Genomic DNA, 22306 nt, shown 5'->3' with positions numbered 1-22306 from the left:
GCCTGAGCGCTGTTCCCTGAGCGCTCGTGTTCAAGATTATAGCATTCTACCACTTTGAGCCACAGCTCCACGTCCAGCTGTTTGTGGTTTATTGGAGATGATGAGTCTTTTGGACTTTCCTGCTTGGGCTGGCTTTGAACCATGATCCTCAGATCTCAGCCTCCTGAGTAGCTCGGATGACAGATGGAAGGCACCAGCACCCAGCTCCCCCCACCCCCCCATCTTTGGAGATGAGGTCTCTATGTTAGCAGGTTAGCCTTGAACTTTCGGGGTTATTTTGCTAGTTTGGTGCTGGTCCTGGAGCTTGAACTCACGACCTGAGCACTGTCCCTGAGCTTTCGTACTCAAAGGCTAGTAGTGTTCTACCATTTGAACCACAGGCCCATTTCTGGCTTTTGGGAAGGTAAGACTCTTTATTGGAGATAAGAGTCTCATGGAGGGCTGGGAAGGTGGCCTAGTGGTAGAGTGCTCGCCTAGCATGCACAAAGCCCAGGGTTCGATTCCTCAACACCACATACACAGAAAAAGCTGGAAGTGGTGCTGGGGCTCAAGAGGTAGAGTGCTAGCCTTGAGCAAAAAAGAAGCCAGGGACAGTGCTCAGCCCCTGAGTCCAAGCCCCAGGCCAACAAAACCCCACAGAGTCTCAGATACTATTCCCCACCCTGAGTTCAAACCCCAGTACCAGCATAAAAGCAAACACAAGGAAAAGCAAAAAAAAAATAATAATAATAAAATAGCCTTCACCTTAGTCCTGGTGGCTGACTAAAATCATAGCTACTCAGGAGGCTGAGATCTGAAGATTGCAGTTCAAAGCCAGCCAGGGCAGGAAGGACCCCCATGAGACTCTTGTGTCCAGTGAACCAGCAGGGAACTGGAAGTGGTGCTGTGGCTCAAAGTGGTAGAGCACTAGCCATGAGCAAAGCTCAGGATCAGCGCCCAGACCCTGAGTTCAAGCCCCACAGCCAACAGAAGGAAGGAAGGAAGAAAGGAAGGAAGAAAGGGAGGGAGGGAGGGAGGAAGGGAGGGAGGAAGGGAGGGAGGGAGAGACAGAGGAAGGGAGGGAGGGAGGGAGGGAGGAAGGGAGGGAGGGAGAGAGGGAGGAAGGGAGGGAGGGAGGGAGGGAAGGAAGAAGGACGGAGAAAGAAATGGCATTCAAATAATCCAACACACATTTGATTTGTAAATCTGTTTATTTTTTCTTAAAAAAAGTATAGGAAACAAACAGAAGGCTAGCTAAAAAATATCTACATTCAATAAATTATTTCCAGGTAAGCATTGGTGATGCTCTCAGAGGGACTGAGGCTAGATTTAGGGTCTTTGTGGACTTTCCCCCTCCAAGCTATGGCCACGAGAACCAGAGACGAGTCCACCTGAGCTGGACTGCCTTCCTCACAATAAAGCAGATAAGTACAGATGCGGGGGGCTCACGCCTGTCATCCTAACTGCTCAGGAGGCTGAGATCTGAGGACCCCATTTCAAAGCCAGCCCGGACAGGAAAGTCCAATGAACCATCTCCACTCCCACCCCCCCCCAAAAAAAAGCCAGACGTGGCTCAAGTGGTAGAATGCTAGCCTTGTACAAAAGAAGAAAAAAAAAAGCTCAGGGACAGCACCTAGACCCTGAGTTCAAGCCCCAGGATGTGTGCCTGTATACACACACACACACACACACACACACACACACACAGTCACTTCAAAGCAGGAATAACAATCGGAACCCAGGGCTTAGGAGCACCCTGTGCTAGGCCTGTCTCTCCTAGCATCATATCCCCGCCACAACACGAGCCAGCTTTAGAATCCACACAGCTGGGAACCGTCACGGCGGGGACGCTGAACCCAGTGGAAATCCCTCGTGTCTGCCTCGTGACTGGAACGAGTCCCCTAGAACAATCACAAGCCGGTGGCGTCCGGGACACCCTTCCTCCCTCTCCCCCCCCCTTTGATTCCTCTCCTTTGAGGGGTTCGGGTGAGGGGAGCGTCTCTTGGCTTGCCTCGGTGCCTTCCTCTGGGTATCTCAGCGAAGTCTCTAGAAGGCTCTAGAAGGAATTATTCGGCTGCTTCCACTGGCTGTGGGGTCTCCAGCAAGGGGATTTCTGTGTCTCTATGGCTCCCGTCACGCGGATGAGGGTGGGAAAAGGTGTAAGGTTCGCTCTCTGACTCCGGAGGGGAGCAGGGGGGAGCCTCATGGCTGCTCAACTTTCTAGTTGAAATCTGGGAGCCTATGGGAGGTGGAGAGGGGGGACAGTCCCCCATCGGACCCTGGAAAGGACGGTAGGTGTCCACCTCCGGCCGGAGAGAGGACCCGTTCGAGCCTTCCTGTAGCAAATGCCCATACACCATGCAGTCGTCGATGACGGCGTACACGTGGGAGTCATTGTCCGCCCGTCCTTTCGGGAACTTTCTTGGCTGCCTTGGCATCTGGGTGTTGATGTTGCCGTTGTAGATCCCCACCGCCGGGCCCTTGCTGGTCTTCTTTTTCCTGTGGGTTACAAAGGAAGAATGAGGAGGGGCTGGGAAGGTGGCTCAGTGGTCGAGTGCTCGCCTAGCATGCATGAAGCCCTGGGTTCAAGTCCTCAGCACCACATACACAGGAAAAGCCAGAAGTGGCGCTGTGGCTCAAGTGGTAGAGTGCAAGCCTTGAGCAAAGGAAGCTCAGGGACAATGCTCAGGCCCTGAGTTCAAGCCCCAGGACTGACTGGCTAAAAAGAAGAGACAGAGAGAGAGAGGACAAAGGAGGAGAAGGAGGAGAAGGAGGAGGAGGAGGAGGAAGAGGAGGAGGAGGAGGAGAAGGAGGAGGAGGAGGAGGAGGAGGAGGAGAAGGAGCAAGCTTAGCGGTGCACCATTTCTGTCAAGACTTAGAGGAACTCAGGCTTTCCTATCTGTGTCACCTTTCAGTTCCTGAAATTGCTTATAACCTGGAACTATGGCCCTAGGAATACTTGAAAAAAAAAATAAAGAAAAAGACTCCTGTCATCTTAGCTACTCAGGAAGCTGAGCTCTGAGGATTATGGTTCAAAGCCAGCCCAGGCAGGAAAATCCGTGAGACTCTTATCTCCCATGAACCAACAGAAAACCAGAAGTGACGCTGTGGCTCAAAGTGGTAGAGCGCTAGCCTTGAGTAAAAGAGCTCAGGGACAGCACCCAGGCCCTGAGTTCAAGCCGCACGACCGACCAAAAAAAAAGGAATAAATACATCAAATAAAAGATCTTTGGTGGGAGGAGTGGGGGGGTGGCAGGGGATTGAGGAGCCAGAAAGCAACAGTGAAGAATGAACAAGCTATCTGGTCTGTGTGATCAGAGGAGGCGTTGAACCAGGCGCAGCCAGTGAGTGAGAGGAGACAGTCCACTTACTTTTTCTTCACCAAGCAAATAACGAGTAGAAGGACAATGAGCAGCACGAGTCCGCCTCCGGCCACGGCGATGAGGACCACGGACAGGTCTATGAGCAGAGACACAGGGACAGAGATGAGGAGAGGAACCAGCATTAGCACCAGGATGAAACACCAGGGGTGGCCACTGCCAGCCATGTCCCCTCCACACACACACACACACACACACACACACACACAGAGCTCCTCACACTCAGAAAGCTGTTTCCTTCCTTGTGCATTTGAGCTGCGGAACACATCATCACTGTGTCTGTTTTGACCATGATTTTTGGCCAGTCCTGGGGCTTGAACTCAGGGCCTTGGCACAGTCCCTGAGCTCTTTTTGTGCAAGGCTAGCGCTCTACCACTTTGAGCCACAGCGCCACTTCTGGTTTTCTGGTGGTTCATTAGAGATAAGAGTCTCACGGGCTTTCCTGCCCAGGCTGCCTTTGAACCACGATCCTCAGATCTCAGCCTCCTGAGTAGCTAGGATGACAGGTGCGAGCCACCAGCACCTGGCTTCAGTACCTGATTTCTTCTTCTTCTTCTAATTGGAAACTGAACTCTGGGCATCACACCGAGTCATTGTATGCACTCCCACCTGATCCATCCTTCTATCTCCCTTTTCATTTGTTTGTTTCTGTTGCTGATTTTTATTTCATGACTTAGTCAGTCCTGGGGCTTGAACTCAGAGCCTTGCACTCTCACTGAGCCTTTTCTTTCTTTCTTTTTTTTTTTTTGCTCCAGGCTGATGATGCTCTTCCCTTTGAGCCACACCTCTTGTTCTCCTGACGCCCATTTCCCCCGGCCTTGGTCACCTTCTGAACTCACCTAACGCTCCTTACCTGCGCTCCTTGGAGTGAGAGTCACCCAGAAGAGGAGATTGAGCTGCTTGCTGCTCACAGGGCTACAGTTAGAAATGTTGACCCAGAAACTGTCTCGGTAACGTCGCGATTTGGGGAGCCCATCTTCTTCCAGGCTAAAGATTTCCTCGGCCCGGCTCTTCTGCTCCTGGATGATCATGAATGCGCGGCCGGACTGGCACACCACGCCGGAGCGCTCCCGGTGGAAGGCCAGGTAGGCCTCCTGCTCGCCCGGCACGCTGATGTTCCAGGAAACCGAGGAGAGGGCCGGCATGCCCCGATCCCAGTTAGGGGTCCTCAGGTAAACTTTACTCGCTCTATCTGGGGTCACTGTGAAAATGCCTTCCTCTGTAGGAAAAGGAGGAGAGAGAGAGCAAGGGAAGAGGCGATGTTGTGCCAGCGATTTACACCTGTCATCCTACATCTGGGGATCAGGGTTCGAAGCCAGCCTGGGCAGCAAAGTCCCCACGAGACTCTTATCTCCAATGAACCACTCGAAAACTAGAAGTGGAGCTGCGGCTCAGAGTGGTAGAGCGCTAGCCTTGAGCAAAAGAAGCCAGGGACAGGGCCCAGGCCCTGAGTTCAAGCCCCACAATGGAAGAAAAAAGAAATGTACTCATTTCCTGGCTTATGAAACTGTAACCCCTCTGTACATCACCTTTATAATAACAATGCAGACATGTATACACATATAAGATATATGTGTCTGTATATATTATTACATATCATATTATGTATGATTATTATATCATATCACATATAACATGATACTATTATTGTATATTATGTTACATATTCTATCATAATATATTATGTCTTATATTATGTCTTATGTATATTATAATATATTGTGTATTATAATGTATTATGATAAATCATATATGTTATGTTATATATATTATCATATATAATTTATGATTTTATATATATAGTCAAAAGGAAAAAAATCCGGGTGCTGGTGGCTTACAACTGTCATCCTAACTACTCAAGAGGCTGAGATCTGAGGACTGCAGTTCAAAGCCAATCAGGGTAGAAAAGTCTCCATGAGACTCTTATCTCCAATGAATCACCAGAAAACCGGAAGTGGCGCTGTGGCTCCAAGTGGTAGAGTGCTAGCCTTGAGGAAAAAAGAACTTAGGGACAGCGCCCAGGCCCTGAGTTCAAGCCCCACAATGGACAAAAGGAAGGAAGGAAGGAAGGAAACCAGCCTCCTGCACCATCCTTCTCTCTAAATCCAATACTTAATTGGGTGGAAGTGGAGTAGAGAGAGGTTGAAGAAGCCCTCTCCTACCTTTGTTTTTTTTGCCAGTCCTGGGCCTTGGGCTCAGAGCCTGAGCACTGTCCCTGGCTTCTTTTTGCTCAAGGCTAGCACTCTGCCACCTGAGCCACAGCGCCACTTCTGGCCGTTTTCTATATATGTGGTGCTGAGGAATCGAACCCAGGGCTTCATGTACATGAGGCGAGCACTCCTGCCACTAGGCCATATTCCCAGCCCCCCTCTCCTACCTTTGAAGTTTGGTATGAAGGACACAGTGAGGCTCTGGTTGGCGACATCTTGCAGGAAGCCGGAGGTGAAAGTGCGCAGGGTCACAGAGCTGTTCTCTTTCACCCGGATCTGCTCAATGGAACCTCCAGGACAGAAGTAACCGAAATCGTGGCCGGCCATGCCGCTGCCCACCAGGTAGCTGAAGCTGGTGTTGCAGGGTCTCTCTTGCGTGTGCTGCTGCAGCTTTGGGGCTGGCACTAGGACCAGGCTGAACTGGTCCTTGGGCACCACCAGCTTCCAGGAGAAATCATGGAGCTCTACAGGTAGCTGCAGGATGTGGCCAGGTACCCGCAGAGAATAGGGTCTCTTGTGGCAATAGCGGTGGTCCAGGCAACCTAGAACAGAAGGTCTGTGGTACTCAAATGCAGAAGAGATGGGAGCAACACCATTCCACCCCACGTGGCTCTCCCTTCTCTCGCTTCTGGTATCTTCCTTGATTCATGCTTTTTCCTCCTGCTGGAACTTTCTTATTCTCTAATAACCTGGGAGGCAAACTTCTATGAGCAGCGAGGAGAGACATGGGCTCTGGTTGAGCCAGGCACCTGTAGGTTACACCTGTAATCCAGGCTACTCAAGATGCTGAGATAGGAGGATCGTGGTTCAAAGTCAAGCCAGGGCAGGAAAGTCTGTGTAAGACTGTTAAGTTCCAGGCCTAGGACTTGGGGAAAAAAAAAGTTCCTGCTTTGGTCTGGTTTCTTGGCTCTTGTTCAGGAAAAGAGGTACTGCTTTGGGATTAAGCTAAAAGATTGGTAAAATGGACAGTTTTGTCTTAAACTCGTTTCTTTTCCAGGTGGAACTGCACTGTTTCACGAATCACAGAGGGTGAAGGTATATTTTGAGATGACTCGCTTCTCTGCCCTGGATGGGCATTTCACATCAGACGATTTATTTTATTTTTGGTCAGTGGTGGGGCTTGAACTCAGAGCCTGGGTGCTGTTTGTGAACTTCTTTTACTCAAGGCTAGCGCTCTACCACCTTGAGCCACAGCTCCACTTTTGCTTTTCAGGTGGCTCATTGGCGAGAAGAGTCTCAATGGACTTTCCTGCCGGGGCTGGCTTTGAAACTCGGTCCTCACCATCTGTCTCCTGAGTAGCTAGGATGACAGGCGTGAGCCACTGGTACCCGGCTCACATCAGATGATATATAATCTACCTACAACACCCCAAGAGGAGTGGGGCAGAGAGGAAAGACAAGAGCACAGGGGCACGGCATACTTATAGTTTTCTCTGCATTCACCCACAGGCGGGTCAGGTCATCGCAGAGGAAAGATATGGTATGCTTGGACCCGGCCATCAAGGTGATATTGGTACTGCACGTCCGAGATTCGAGACACACAAAACAGCCGGGGACAAACTTGCGGCCATGTTTAACATGTCGGGGCTCGATGGTGAGCGACATGGTTCGTTCCTGACGTAAGTCAATCACGTAGGTTTTGTCTGAAAACACAAAAACAAAAATGTGTCAAGAGGCGAAGTAGCCACAAGCTGATGGGTTGAATTGAAAAACCCCTTCGTACAACTCCTTAAAGGTAATAAAGAGAAGAGAAAGAAAGACAAATAGGCAAGGCGCCAATGGCTCACACCTGTCATCCTGGCTCCTGAGGAGGCTGAGATCTGAGGATTGTGGTTCAAAGCCATCCCAGGCAGGAAAGTGGTGAGACTACTCACCTCCAGTGAACCACCAGAAAACCAGAAATGGAGCTGTGGCTCAAAGTGGTAGAACGCCAGCCTTGAGCAAAAGAGCTCAGGGACATCGCCCAAGCCCTGTGTTCAAGCCCTACAACTAACACTTAAAAGAGAAAAAAAGAAAGAAAGAAAAAGAAATAACATACTTAAAAGGCTGGGCATAGTGACACAAATCCATCATTCCAGCTACTAGGGAGGCAGAGATAAGAGGATGCTAATTGGAGTTCAATCCAGGCAAAAACAAGAGTCCTTATCTGAAAAATAACCAGAGGTGTTGCTCAAGTGATAGAACAGTTGAAAGGCTTCAAGTTCTAACTCCAAGACTGACAAACGAAGGAGGAGGAGGAGGAGGAGGAGGAGGAGGAGGAGGAGGAGGAGGAGGAGGAGGAGGAGGAGGAGGAGGAGGAGGAGGAGGGAGGGAGGGAGGGAGGGAGGGAGGGAGGAAGGAAGGAAGGAAGGAAGGAAGGAAGGAAGGAAGGAAGGAAGGAAGGAAGGAAGGAAGGAAGGAAGGAAGAAAGAAAAATTAAGATTCTGGGTGCTGGTGGCTCACGCCTGTCATCCTATCTACTCAGGAGGCTGAGATCTGAGAATCACAGCTCAAAGCCAGCCCAGGCAGGAAAGTCTGAGACTCTCATCTCCCATGAACCACCAGAAAACCAGAAGTAGAGCTGTGGCTCAAGTGGTAGAGCGCTAGCCTTCAGTGAAAATGCTCAGGGACAGCGCCCAAGCCCTGAGTTCAAGTCCTAATCCCAGCACAAAAATAAATGAGAGCGAAAGCGAGGAGAGCCCTCAAAAGCCTTCACTCAAAGCCATTTCTTAGGCTCCATCCTTCGCAGACCGCAGCTCCTGGAGGAGGCGGTGTGGCCTCTGAACTCACACCCCTCCCTCAGGGCGAGGTGTCTAGTGGGTAGAGTAAGAATCAAGGAGATGATCCGGTTCTTACATAACCCAGTGAGGCACCTCAGAGTGAATGCCACCCTAAAGATTGCACCCCCAGGCGATATGACTTCACCCCAGCCCTTGCCCCTACACAATTTGCATTCTAGGCCCATCTTTTTTTTTTTTTTTTTTTTTTTTTTGTCAGTCATGGGGCTTGAACCCTGGGCCTGGACACTGTCCCTGAGATCTTCAGCTCAAGGCTAGTGCTCTACCACTTGAGCCACAGCGCCACTTCCGGTTTTCTGGTGGTTCATGGGAGATAAGAGTCTCACGGGGACTTTCCTGCCGGGGCTGGCCTTAAATGGAGATCCTCAGATCCCAGCTTCCTGAGTAGCTAGGATGACAGGCGTGAGCCCCTGGCACCCAGTTTCAGGCCCATCTGGCAGTGGCTTTTATTTGTGTGTGTGTATGCCAGTGCGTGCCAGGCTGGCACTCTATCAGGGAGCCACATCTCCAGTTCTGTCTTCTGGCTCATTAATGGGAGACGTCACAGATTTCTCAGCCCAGGCTGGCTTTGAACTAAGATCCTCTAGATCTCGGCCTCCTGAGTAGCTAAGGTAACAGGCATATGAGCCAACAGTGTCTGGCCAAGTTTTCTTATTGTACTAAAAAAGAATAAAATAAATAGCTGAGTGCCAGGTGTTCACCAGTAAGCCGTTCTCACTGCCTAGCAACCCACTTCCTGTATATGGTGTCCAAAGTCTAAGTGTCCCCAGGGCCACAGGTCAGAAACAAGCAGGCACTTCCCCCAGGCCAACTACCTGGGAAGCAAAGAAGGAAGAAAGGAGAAGGGGAGGAGAAGGGGAGGGAGCAGGGCCAAGGGAAGCTTCTGCCTAGAAACCTACTTCAGGAAGCTGAGATCTGGGGACTGTGGTTCAAAGCCAGCCCGGGCAAGGAAATCCAGGAGACTCTTACCTCCCACCAACCACCAGAAAACCGGAAGTGGTGCTGTGGCTCCAAGTGGTAGAGTGGCAAAGAAACTCAGGGACAGTGCCCAGGCCCTGAGTTCAAGCCCCGGACTAGCACTGAGAGAGAGAGAGAAAGAGAGAGAGAGAGAGAGAGAGAGAGAAGCATGCAGGTGTCACTTACTGCTTTCATTCTGTGGATGTTGAACCAACACTTGAAATTGAAGCCTGAGGATGCCAGGACTTTGGGCATCTTGATCGCAGCCCTGTAGGGAGAGGTTGAAGTTGCCGGCCATGTTCCCGGGCTGTTTATCCCCCAGCTTGAACACCTCAGGGTTGGTGGTAGATCCGGGAATATAATATTCCACACGTTCCTCCTTCCTCTCGCAGTTGGAGACGCTGAAGTTGAGGAAGGAGACGCTGGCTCGCAGGGGTGCAGGAATGACAAACTGCCAGGTCATGAGTTCGTCCTCAGGGAAGGCTTCGGGGTAATTGGCCGACATCAAGGTAGCTGAACCCTCACCCTCAAAGACAGATTCAATGATGCACAGGCCTGTGGAGATGGAGCCCAAGCCAGAAAAGGAAAAGGAAACAGAAAAAGAAAAAAATAAATAAGAAGGGGGGCTAGGGATATGGCCTAGTGGCAAGAGTGCTTGTCTCATATACATGAGGCCCTGGGTTCGATTCCCCAGCACCACATATACAGAAAACGGCCAGAAGGGGCGCTGTGGCTCAAGTGGTAGAGTGCTAGCCTTGAGCAAAAAAGAAGCCAGGGACAGTGCTCAGGCCCTGAGTCCAAGGCCCAGGACTGGCCAAAATCAATCAATCAATCAATAAGAAGGAATGACTCCTGGTTATCTGCGGCTAGGGATGGGGGGGTTGGTATCATTGATCATCTCCCTGGGTGCCGGGGTAAGGGGTGTGCTCACGTTTTATAGACGATCGATTGGCAATGCTGAAGCCAGAGGTGTTTCGGGAGAGGAACCAGGGCAGGTGTAAGGCCACTTTCACGCCCTCTTGCATCTTGATCCGGGACACCGTGCCGTTACTACAGAAGGTTCCTATGCGGACCTCGGTGGCATCGATGCGGCCGCTGATGGCGTAAGAGACGTCATCTTGACACTTCTCGCCCGGCCCGATCTGCCTCAGACGGGGGATGGAGAACTGCAGCTCCAGACCGATGCTCTTATGAGCTTTCACATCCCAGATGAACGTTCTGTTGAGTCTGGGTAGTTCCGACGTCGAGGGCTGAAGTAGAACCTCCCCAAAAGGACACGGGCCTGACATGCAATCTGCAACACAGCCACAAAAAACATTTTTTCTTTCTTTCTTTTTTTTTTTGTCCATCATGGAGCTTGAACTCAGGGCCTAGGCGCTGTCCCTGAGCATTTTCACCCAAGGCTAGCGCTCTACCACTTTGAGCCACAGCGCCACTTCCAGCTTTCCGGTGATGCATTAGAGATAAGAGTCTCATGGACTTTCCTGCCTGGGCTGGCTTTGAACTGCGATCCTCAGATCTCAACCTCCTAAGGAGCTAGGATTAGAGACGTGAGCCACAAGCTCCTACCCAGCTTTTTACTGGATGAGGATGGGGGTCTCTTGAACTTTTTGTTTTCTTCCAGATCTGCCCATGAATCATGATCTACTGAATTTCAGCCTTTCTAAAAGTAGTTGGAATTACAAGCATGAGTCACCCTGTCTGGTTCTCACCAGGTTCTTTTGTTTGCCTGAGGCTTGAACTCAGGGCCTGGGCACTGTCACTGAGCTTCCTTTGCTCAAGGCTAGCACTCTGCCAGTTGAGCCACAGCGTCACTTTTGGCCGTTTTCTATGAATGTGGTGCTGGGGAATTGAACCTAAGGCTTCATATGTAAGAGGCAAGCACTCTTGCCACCAGGCCATATCCCCAGCCCCTCTTTTTTTCTTTTTCTTAGTTCTGGTCCTGAGTCTTGAACTCAGGGCCTGGGCTATGCCCCTGAGCTTTGCCACTCAAGGCTAGCACTCTACATCGGAACCACACCTCTACTTTCAGTTTTCTGGTAGTTTATTGGAGAGAAGCATCTCATGGATTTTCCTGCCCAGGCTGGCTTTGAACCGCGATCCTCAGCTCTCAAGCCTGGCTGAGTAGCTAGGATGGCAGGTGTGAGCCCAGCTCCCACAAGGCTCTGGTAAAGCTTACTCAAATGAACTCACGCCACACATGGGGATAGCCAAGTGCAAGTTCCTCAGCGTGCACTCACCGATGTTTTTCTGAATCTCCAGGACGAAGTGCCTCTCCGGATCCACGCAGGTGAAGCTGATGGAGGCTTTGTCTCCAGGTTTAAGGAGCAACACAGTCATCTGCCTTCGAGACGTGATGAGGTAACAAGGCCTTCCCGCCACGGCTGGGGTCTTCTGCTTTATGACAATAGTCATGCCGCTGCCCCGGGGGACCACGATCTCAGAAGCATCTGGGGGGGGGAGGGGGCGAGGAAAAGGAGAGAGGGAAGGAAGGAGGGAAGGAATAAAGAAAAGGAGAGGGAAGGAAGGCAGGAAGGGAGGAGGGAGGGAGGGAAGATGGGAGGGAAGGAAAGGGAGGGAAGGGGGAGAGGAGAAGGGAGAGAGAAATGGAGGGAGGGAACACAGGGAGGAAGGAAAGGAAATTAAGAAGGGAAGGAAGAGAGGGAGGGATGGGGATAGAGAGGGAAGGAAGGAAGGAAGGAAGGAAGGCAGGGAGGGAGCAAAAGAGGGGGAAGGAAGGAGGGAGGAAAGAAGGAAGGAAGGAGAAGGGAAGAAAGGAAGGAAGGAGAAGGGAAGGAAGGCAGGGAGGGAGGGAAAGGGGGAGGGAAGGAGGGAGGGAAAATGATATGAGCAAGGATGATTATGCCTGCACTCCAGCTATGGTTCCCACATCTGTGTGCCTAACACTTTCATCCCTTCTCCTCTTGGTCTGAGAATGGGCGGGGTACAAAAATGGCACCGCTCACCTTCCCAATGATGAAGAGGACATCTGTCTCTCACTTGAAGTTTTTGGTGGTTCACTGGAGGTAAGAGTCTCATAGGACTTTCCTGCCTGAACCACGATCCTCAGATCTCAGCCTCCTGGGTAGCTAGGATGACAGACGGGAGCCACTGGCAGCCAGGCCTGTCACTGATCTTAATTTTTATGTGATTTGTGTGTATGTGTGTGTGTGTGGGGGGGGTAATCCAGGCCAAGGGACAGTCAAATGGCCCTTCCTGGGAGTAGTACAATATATGAGTTTCCAGGGCTGGGCCAGGCACCAGGCAGGATTTCTGAGTCACTGAACTCTCTCCAGCTCCCTCTGCCTGGGTTCCATCTCTCCTTATTAGGCCATTTTTGTTCATCCGGCCTCCTGTGGGAATTCCCATTGGTTTTAACCCATTCTTCTTTACCCTATCACAGGCCTATCTGCATCCTCTGTTAGTTCCGGTCTCTGCTGTCTTATTTCTGGGCAATTCTGGATCATAGCATAGGAAACAAAAGCAGAGGGAAATTACACACACACACACACACACACACACACACACACACACACACACACACACAGAAAACCTGTCCAGGTTTCAATGACTAAGAGACAGAGTCAGATCTTCTATTCAAGCCCAGGGCATGATAAATAAGAACTTAAACAGATCTAATCCTGCCCAGGAATTCCTGGAGCAACCACGAACATTTTTTCCCTCAAAAACGGTTTGTTCTCATCCAGTGGGCAAATCAAGATACAGATAGATAGATAGAGATAGAGATAGAGATATATATTCTAAGCTGCGTGCCCATTGAGATTCCTCCGAAATAACAAAAAGATGTTTAAAATGGTCCAGTGGGTGTGGAGGGAGGACAAATGCTTTGATTGACATCTGTACATTTTGCTTCATTTCAAATGCAACTGAGAGTATAGCTTGAGGTCAAAAGATATCTGGAATTTGAAAAGTGTGGGCACTGAAGTTCTCTTGTGTACTTTTTAGACAGTGTCTAGGAGGAAGGCTTGGCTGTTTGTTTGGCTGGTGCTCTGCCACTTGAGCCATGCCTCCAGCCTGGCTTTTTGCTGGTTATCTAGAGATGGGCTCTTTTGCCAGCACTCTACCACTGAGCCACATTGCCAGCCCCTTTCTCTTTCCTTCTTCCTCTCTTCCTTTCTTTCTCTCTTTCTTTCATTTCTTTCTTTTCATGGAGATGAACTCTCAAAAACTTTGCAGAGTGCTTATCTAGCTTGCACGAAGGTCTGGGTTCGATTCCTCAGTACCACATACACAGGAAAAAAAAACAGAAGTGGCGCTGTGGCTCAAGTGGTAGAGTGCTAGCCTTGAGCAAAGAAACTCAGGGACAGTGCTCAGACCTTGAGTTCAAGCCCCAGGACTGGCAACAAAACCCTTCACTTCCCAGGCTGACTTCAACCCAAGGTCCTCAGAACTCAGCCTCCTCTGAAGTAGCTAGGATTACAGGCAAGTGTGACAGCACTGGCTGACATCTTTGTTCTGACAAGCTGAGATTGAATCCAAGGCTCAAGTGTGTGATAAGATCGCTAACATCTTCCAGGCCAGTTGTGGTCTCCACCATTCAGCAGGGATTAAAGGCTAGAGCCAGCTGGGCTCAGGTCCAGCGTCAGCTCTGGTTTCACAGAGCTGGCATGACTTAGACTCCCGGCTCTGGGTCACAAGGAGAGCAGCAGTCCTAAAAGCATGCTGGGTATTCCTGCCTACATCTTCCATGCAACGGGGAACAACATTCAAGCGGCTTAAAACCTGTCTGGTCAGTTCCTTGGCTAAGAGGAACTCTGTGTGTGTGTGTGTGTGTGTATGTATAGGCACTTGTTCACACAAAATTTTTACGTGATTTTTGTTTCTTGTGCTGGTCCTGGGGCTTGAACTCAGGGCCTGGGCACTGTCTCTGAGCTTCTTTTTGCTCAAGGCTAGCACTCTACCACTTGAGCCACAGCACCACTTCCAACTTTCTCTGTGTATCTGGTGCTGAGGAATCGAACCCAGGGCTTCATGCCTGCTAGGCGAGCTCTCTACCACTAAGCCACCCTCCCAGCAATCCCTGAACGTCTTTGGCTCAAGGTTGGCGCTCTACCACTTGAACCACAGCTCTACTTTCAGCTTTTTTTTTTTTTTTGGAGGTGTAGTATATTAGAGTCTCAAAAGCCAGGCCCCGGGGCTGGGGATATAGCCTAGTGGCAAGAGTGCCTGCCTCGGATACATGAGGCCCTAGGTTCGATTCCCCAGCACCACATATACAGAAAACGGCCAGAAGCGGCGCTGTGGCTCAAGTGGCAGAGTGCTAGCCTTGAGCGGGAAGAAGCCAGGGACAGTGCTCAGGCCCTGAGTCCAAGGCCCAGGACTGGCCAAAAAAAAAAAAAAGCCAGGCCCCGGTGGCTCACACTGTCATCCTAGCTGCTCAGGAGGCTGAGATCTGAGGATTGCGGATGGAAGCCAGCTTGGGGAGGGAAGTCTGTGAGAGCTACTCAGAAAAAGCTGAAAGTGGTAGGGGCAGTGCTCAGGCCCTGGGTATACACACACACACACACACACACACACACACACACACACACACCAGGAACACCAAATAATAAAAGGGATGAGGGAAGAAATTGGCCCTGGTGGCTCTGCTGTCTAGATAGTCTCTGGCTGGCTGGGAGAGTCTGATGGGCTAATTACAAGGTTGTGGTTAAGTAGTTTGAAATAGTTTGATTGCAGGATAATTTTTTATAATTCTGAAGGGCAATTAAAGGCGCTGACCCTTTGTTAATCACGGAGTCTGGGCACCTCAGACACAAGCCCCTCACATTTGGGGGGGTCTCCTTATCCTTCTAAAGCTACAGTATCTTCACCCTCAATTAAGGATTCCTCTAACCGGCAAACTCCATTCTCCACGTCTCCACCTCAGCCCTCCAAGTCTCGCCCCTCATCTCTTCCAACTCAGCATCGCTAGGCAAGAACGCAAGTGAAGCCAGGCACCGAGGGGCTCACACCTGCCATCCTAGACTGAGATCTGAGGATGGTGGTTCAAAGCCAGCCTGGGCAGGAAAGTCCAAGAGACTCTTATCTCCAATGAACCACCAGGAAACCGGAAGTGGCGCTGTGGCTCCAAGTGGTAGAGCGCTAGCCTTGAGCAAAAAACAGCTCAGGGACAGCGCCCAGGCCCTGAGTTCAAGCCTCAGGACTTGCCATCAAGAACTTCCCTAAAAGAGCAGCTATGTGGCCAGAGGGCCAGCTCATCACAGCCTGGCAGCGTCTGAGCTGAGTCCCCGGGGCTGACAGGTAAACCCTAAGCGCACCTCGCTGACAGGCAGAGAGGCGGGGCGTGACTCAGCCCAGGCCCCTGTGTGGGTCATTGGGGTGGGGGTGGGGGGGTGGAGGGAGGGACTCATCTGCTGGACTCATCTCCCCCCCCACACCCCAACCCTAACCCCCACCCCCGCCTAGGTGCCAGGTGCCAAGTATACATTCCAGAAAATGTCCGGCGCTTAAATCTGAGCTTTCTCTCTCTGTCTCACACACATATATACACACACACCTCATTTTTCTCTGTCTACTCACCCTGTTGGAAGGGGCAGAGACAGAGACAGCAAAAATGGGGTTATTGATCCCCACCCCCATCCCTTGTTGGTGTCTCAGTGACTCATGGAAAGCCAAACCCACTTGAAATTTTTTTTTTTAACTTAAAAGAAAATTTTGGTGCCCATCCTAAGGCTCGAACTCAGGGCCCTAGGCACCATCTCTGAGATTTTCGGGCTCCAGGTTAGCACGCTATCACTTTGAGCCACAGCTCCACTTCCAGCTTTTTGCTGGTTTCTTTGGAGGGAAGAGTCTCCAGAACTTTGCTGCCCGGGCTGGCTTTGAACTGTGATCTTCAGATCTCAGCCTCCTCAATAGCTAGGATGGTAGGCGGGAGCCCCTAGCACCTGGTTTCAACTTGAGATTTTTAACAAAGTTATGTGATGCATTCTTGAAAATAGGGGGTCATCTACACACCCCACTAAAAAGCAAACTTCCTGATGGGCACTGACCGGTGGCTCCCGCCTACAATCCTAGCTACTCAGGAGTCTGAGATCTGAGAGATCATGGTTCGAAGCCAGCTTGGGCAGGAAAGTCCATGAGACTCTTATCTCCACCAATGTGCCAGAAGTGGAGCTGTGGCTCAAGTGGTACAGTGTTTGGCCTTGAGCAAAAAAAACCAAAAGCTCAGACACATCGCCCAGTTCAAGCCCTAGGCAGGCTCAGCACAAAATGAAACCTAAAAAGAAAAAGAAAACGCAAATCCCTTTACTCTCCACCCTGAGTGCTTCTAATTTCATCTCCACTCTGCTAGTCTGTGCTCCATCTGTCCTAAACGAGAAAGTTCTAGGGGCTGGGGATATGGCCTAGTGGCAAGAGTGCTTGCCTCGTATACATGAGGCCCTGGGTTCAATTCCCCAGCACCACATATACAGAAAACGGCCAGAAGTGGCGCTGTGGCTCAAGTGGCTGAGTGCTAGCCTTGAGCGGGAAGAAGCCAGGGACAGTGCTCAGGCCCTGAGTCCAAGCCCCAGGACTGGCCAAAAAAAAAAAAAGTTCTAGAAAGCCTTCCCCACTCAGGAGGTTGACCCAGGACTTCAGGCAAATCAGACACTCTACCAAGTTCTCTCCCAGCCACAAACTCTCAGTTGTTCCCCACTGTATTACTTCCTGGGGCTCATTTCTGAGGTCTCATTAAGAAAGTAAGCCGGGCACCAGTGCAGTAGCTCACGCCTGTCATCCCAGCCACTTCCAGGGCTGATATCTGAGGATTGCAGTTCCAAGCCAGCCTGGACAGGAGAGTCCATGAGAGTCTTATCTCCAGTGAACCACCAAAAAAAAAAAAAGCCAGAAGTGGTGCTGTGGCTCAAAAGTCAGAGCACTGAGCACACAGCCAGTAAAGAACTATCTCGAAGGATCTATGGGGAGATCAAAATGGCAGTACCACCACCAGGTCACAGGGAGAAAGGAGACACGTAGAAGCTAGTTGAGTCAGGACAGGCAGTCACATTTATCATCAGCAGTGCCTTGATTTACACCATCTTCTTACCGGAGAGCACAGAACACTGAACCATCTCGAAATGATCTGCAAGTTTCAATGCAGCACCAACAGCGATGGGCAGAGATAGCTCTCTCTCCTCTCTCTTTCTCCCTCCCCATCACTCCCTCTGTCTTTCTTTCTCTCTCCCTCCTTCCTTTTCTCTCTCCTCCCTCCTTCTCTGTTCCTTCCTTCCTTCCTTCTTTCCTTCCTTCCTTCCTTCCTTCCTTCCTTCCTTCCTTCCTTCCTTCTTTCCTTCCTTCCTTCCTTCCTTCCTTCCTTCCTTCCTTCCTTCCTTCCTTCCTTCCTTCCTTTCTCTCTCTCTCTCTCACACACACACACACTTCTCTCTTTCTTTCTCCCTAAACCAGTCAATACACAAGCTAATTATTATTTTATTTTTTTTGTCTCCTAAGGGAGTCTTGAAAATTCACTCTTAAGTCATGTACTGGTGGCTCACGCCTGTCATCCCAGCTACTCGGGAGGCTGAGATCTGAGGACCTTGATTTGAAGCCAGACTGGAGGAAAAAAAGGGCTCTTATTGCCAATTAATTACCAAAAAGGCCAGACGTGGCACTATCCTTGAGAAAATAAAAGAAAAAGCTCAGAGACAGTGTCCAGCTTCTGACTTCTAGCTCCAGGACTGGCACCTCCCCATCTCGAAACAAATACAGTCAAATATGCACACAACGTTTCAAATGAACCTCGCCAAATTCTCTACCTAGTATATAGTAGCAAACCACCAGATGTGGCAGAAAGGAACACGGAAGCAATCCCCATCTATTGTTTGTATCGTTTCGTTTTTACACACCTACCCTGGCTTCCTATCCTTCTTTTACTCCATCTACCCTAATTTATCTAACTGTCAAACACAAACTCCTCCTTGGGTGATTCTGGATCAAAGACCCTGATCATTTCCTGGATAATTCTATTAAAAAATAAAACAAACATGAGCCAGGTGCTGATGGCTCGCACCTGTCATCCTAGCTGAGGGGAAAAGGAAGAAGAGGAAAAAGAGGAGGAGGAGGAGGAGGAGGAGGAGAGGAGGAGGAGGAGGAGGAGGAGGAGGAGGAGGAGGAGGAGGAGGAGGAGGAGGAGGAGGAGAGGGAAGAAGGGAAAAGGAAGAAGAGGAAAAAAGAGGAGGGGGAGGAAGAGAAGGGGAAGGATCAGGGGAGGAGGAGGGGAAAGAGGAGGGGGAGGAGGAGAGGGAGGAGGAGAGGCTGAGGTCTGAGGATCAGGGTTCAAAGCCAGCCTGAGTAAGAAAGTCCATGAGGCTCTTCTCTCCAGTGAAACCACCAAAAATCCAGAAGTGGATCTGTGTAGTTCAAATGATAGAGCCACCAACCTTGAGTGAGTTGAAAACACGAGGCTCTGAGTTCAAGCTCCGGTACCAGCACAATAATCAAAACGAACACACGTGGAAAAATCTCTGCTAGTCTCAGTAGAGGCGACAGATCAAACTTCTCACACAAAGAAAGCAGATTTTGGGGGGATTGTGGGGGGGGGGGGAAGTCCTGGGGCTTGAACTCAGGGCCTGGGCACTGTCCCTGAGCTGCTTTTGCTCAAGGCTAGTAGTCTAACCACTTGAGCCATAGCACCACTGAGGAATCGAACCCAGGGCTTCATGCATGCTAGGCAAGCACTCTACCACCCAGCCACCTTCCCAGCCCTGAAAGCGGATTCTTTGTGAGTTTTTACTACATGTTCAGATGTTCAGGGACACCACAGCAGCCCATTTCCTTCCAACCAGAACTCCTGGAAAGTCACACAATCCTAGCAAGGACTCCCCCCCCCCCCCTGCCGCCCAGCAATCAAAACCACAACCCCAGAGGTGCAGCTACGAACCTCCCTTTCTACCATTTCCAATCAATGATCTTAAACTTCAAGAGAGAGCAGAAACTGACTTGTGGATGGGGGATGATGGGGGCGGGGGGGGGGGATGGACTCGGCATCTGACCACTATGGTAGCTTACTACCTTAACCTAGGTAGAGTGGGTGGGCCTGAATGGGGAGGACACGCGATTCCCCTTCCTTCCCTAGGTAGCGGGCAGATGAGGCGCGTCCACTGGGGCTCTCCCTCCTCCTTTTCCTCCCTCTCCTCCTCCCCCTCCCCTGCACCCTCCTCCTCCCCTTCTCCCTCCTCCTCCTCCTCCTCCTCCACCTCCTTCAAACTCAACCTTTCCCAATCAAGAACGGGACCCTCCCACGTGCCCAGCCAGGGCACAGGTCGCCCCCAAAGGCACTGCACAAGGGGCCACTTTGTTTGGGGGGGGGGGAGAGCCCCTAAGCCATCAACCCACCCTGGCTGCATTCTGGAGCAGTTGGGGGAGGGGTTGTGTCCTGGGACTCCCCCTCCCCCACCTCTCAGGACCTACCAGCTCCCTCCCTCTGCCCCCCTTCCCCATCTCCAACACTCAATGCCACCCTCTATGGGGAGAAGTGAGGGGAGGATTCCCGCCCCCCCCCCTTGCCCGCCACCCCGACTTACCTGTCTCATGGGCCACAGCCAGGAGCAGGACCCCCAACCATGCGATCGTGACCCCGTCGTGAAAGCCAGCCATGGCTTTGGGGGTGCTTCAGCCTCGGTGGGTCCAATCCCTGACAGTCCGGTTGGGAGCTGGGGAGCCGGGAGGCCGTGGGCGCCCAGCCTGGCACCGGCTGAGCTCAGCCCCGCCTTGCCAGGCCCTGCCCGGCCCTGCCCTGCCCTGCCTGGCTCACCTGCACGCAGGCCCGGCCAGACGCAGGTCCAGGACTCCGCCCCCGGAGCAGCAGGCCCGGGCCTCTTCCTCCTGCTCCTCCTCCCCTTCCTGCCTCGGTCACCACTTCTCCCGCCCAGGTCCCAGGTCGGGCTGGTTTCCTCCTTCCTGAGGTGTAAGGTCCTTGTTCCTAGGCCACGATCAGAGGGGAGAGGACGCCCCCCTCCCCATCTTTCTTTCTTGACCCCCAGGGGTGCCCCATTTGTGTGTGTGTGTGTGTGTGTGTGTGTGTGTGTGTGTAAGGAGAATCATAGTTGAAGGTCAGTTTGAAACTAGATTTTTCCAGACTCTCAGGACTGAAGTCTGCCAACGGTTCTCCCCCCCCCCCCCCCGGCCAATATGCCAGTAGGGAGACAGCATAGCCAAGCCTGTGGGTAAATGGTTGTCATCTTAGCTCCTCAGGAAGCTGAGATTGAGGTTCAAAGGCAGCCTGTGAGACTTTTGGTGGTGGTGGTGGTGGTGGTGGTATTGGTAGGGCTTGAACTCAGGGCCTGGGCACTGTCCCTGTGCTCTTTTGCTCAAGGCTAGTGCTCTACCACTTGGAGCCACAGTGCCACTTCCAGGTTTGTAGTAGTTAATTGGAGATAAGTCTCATGGGCTTTTTATGTCCAGGCTGGCTTTGAACTGTGATCCTCAGATTGCAGCCTCCTGGGTCGCTAGGATGACAGGTGTGAGCCACAGACCACCTGGCTCTGTGAGACTCTTATCTCCCATGAAACACACACACACACACACACACACACAACCCCACAGAAGTGGAGCTGTGGTTCAAGTGGTAGCGTGATAGCTTGGTGAAAGCATGTAGGCCCTGAGTTATAGCCCTAGGACCAACATTGTTTAAAACAAGCCAAGTATGGCCTGGTTGACCATTAACTCATCAGTCTTCATCCTTGGAGAAAATCTGGAGAATTCTAATAGGACTGGAACAGAACAGGAACCAGGTAATTTCTTAAGTATTTGGCTATTTTTGTTTGTTTGCTTGCTTGCTGTGTGTTAGTCCTGAGAGAATTCAGAGCCTGGGTACTAGCCTTACATTTTTGCTCAAGGCTAGCACTCTACCACCTTCATCTACAGCTTCAATTCCGGTTTCCTGGTGGTTCTTTGGAGAGAAGAGTCTCACAGACTTTCCTTCCCTGGGCTGGTTTTGAACTGTGATCCTTAGATCTCAGCTACCTGAGTAGCTAGGACGACAGGCATGAGCTACAGTTCCCAGCTCATTTCTGGTGGTTGTTCTTGTTTTTCTGGTTCCTTGGAGATAAGAGTTTCTTGGATTTGCCTGCTGGGGCTTGTTTTGAACCACAATCCTCAGATCTCAGCCTCTTAAGTAGCTAGGATGACAGGCGTGAGCCCTTGGCACCCAGACTGGGTTACTAAACTTTGCTTAGAATTTTGCCCATGGAATCAACACCTGCCTTGGGTTGGGGGGAGCCAGGTGTGTGGGGGGGGCTGAAAGAATTCTGTCTAGTTGGGCACGGGGTGGGGGGCGGGGGGCTCATGCCTGTCATCCTAGCTACTCCAGAGGCTGAGATCTGAAGATCATAGCTCAGAGCCAGCCCAGACAGCAAAGTCCACGAGCCTCTTATCTCCAAAAACTACTCAGAAAAATCTGGAAGTGGCACAGTGGCTCTAGGATAGCACCCAGGCCCAGAGCTCAAGTCCCAGGACAGGCAAAAGAAAGAAAGGAAGAAGGAAAGGAAGGAAGGAAGGGAGGAAGGAAGGAAGGAAGGAAGGAAGGAAGGAAGGAAGGAAAGAAGGAAGGAAAGATTCAGTCTGTGACTCAGCCAGCAGAGAGCACCATATGAGATCACCACAAAGTTATCAGCGATTTCAGCTTTTTCCTCGCCTTCCCCGAAATTGCGACATCCAAGAATCAGATGAGCAAGGGGGGTGGGGGGGAAGCGAAAGGAAAAGCCCAGCTGACTCTACTCCTTATTGAAGCTTGAACAACCAGCCCTCTAAGTAATTTGCCCCCAGGCTCATTCAAGACCCGAGTTCTCAGCTATGACCTGTCTTCACTCACCCCCCTAATAGTCTTTTTTTGGCTGTGTGTGTGTGTGTGTGTGTGTGTGTGTGTGTGTGTGTGTGTGTGTGTGTAGTGATTTCAGAGATGTCCTTCCTATTAGAGGAATCAATTCCTCCACCCACACAGACTTTGGCCCAATGCCTGTGGCTAACGCTTGCCATCCTAGCTACTCAGGAGGCTGAGAGCTGA

The 22306-nt window shown here is 51.1% G+C and overlaps 1 protein-coding gene across 2 annotated transcripts; it reads right to left on the bottom strand.

Annotated features, from left to right (window-relative positions):
• Nucleotides 1–1608: 1608 nt before the first annotated feature.
• Cdcp1 (CUB domain containing protein 1) lies at nt 1609–20063 on the bottom strand. Of its 2 annotated transcripts, XM_048334623.1 has the most exons (9): nt 19827–20063; nt 11544–11753; nt 10235–10597; nt 9490–9858; nt 6991–7212; nt 5737–6111; nt 4213–4578; nt 3351–3438; nt 1609–2478 (listed from the first exon to the last, which is right to left on the bottom strand). In XM_048334623.1, the coding sequence occupies exons 1-9, from the start codon at nt 19897–19899 to the stop codon at nt 2046–2048; spliced, it is 2499 nt and encodes an 832-aa protein (XP_048190580.1). In that variant the 5' UTR covers nt 19900–20063; the 3' UTR covers nt 1609–2045. The 2 variants fall into 2 exon arrangements, with proteins under 2 accessions (XP_048190580.1, XP_048190581.1); XM_048334624.1 differs by lacking the exon at nt 11544–11753.
• Nucleotides 20064–22306: the final 2243 nt, after the last annotated feature.

The sequence above is a fragment of the Perognathus longimembris genome, chromosome 26, assembly GCF_023159225.1.
Source record: "Perognathus longimembris pacificus isolate PPM17 chromosome 26, ASM2315922v1, whole genome shotgun sequence".
NCBI classification, from domain to species: Eukaryota; Metazoa; Chordata; class Mammalia; order Rodentia; family Heteromyidae; genus Perognathus; species Perognathus longimembris.
Note: the sequence above shows the minus strand (reverse complement) of the source record. Positions and strands in the feature narration are given on the sequence as shown.

What these genes read in the sequence shown, in the direction of transcription:
- Cdcp1 (XM_048334623.1), bottom strand. Translation starts at nt 19,899, where the DNA reads ATGGCTGGCTTTCACGACGGGGTCACGATCGCATGGTTGGGGGTCCTG. An exon ending in GGCTGTGGCCCATGAGACAG is followed by an intron (nt 11,754 to 19,826) that starts GTAAGTCGGGGT and finishes TCCCCCCCCCAG; the next exon opens with ATGCTTCTGAGATCGTGGTC. An exon ending in GGAGATTCAGAAAAACATCG is followed by an intron (nt 10,598 to 11,543) that starts GTGAGTGCACGC and finishes GCTGTGTTGCAG; the next exon opens with ATTGCATGTCAGGCCCGTGT.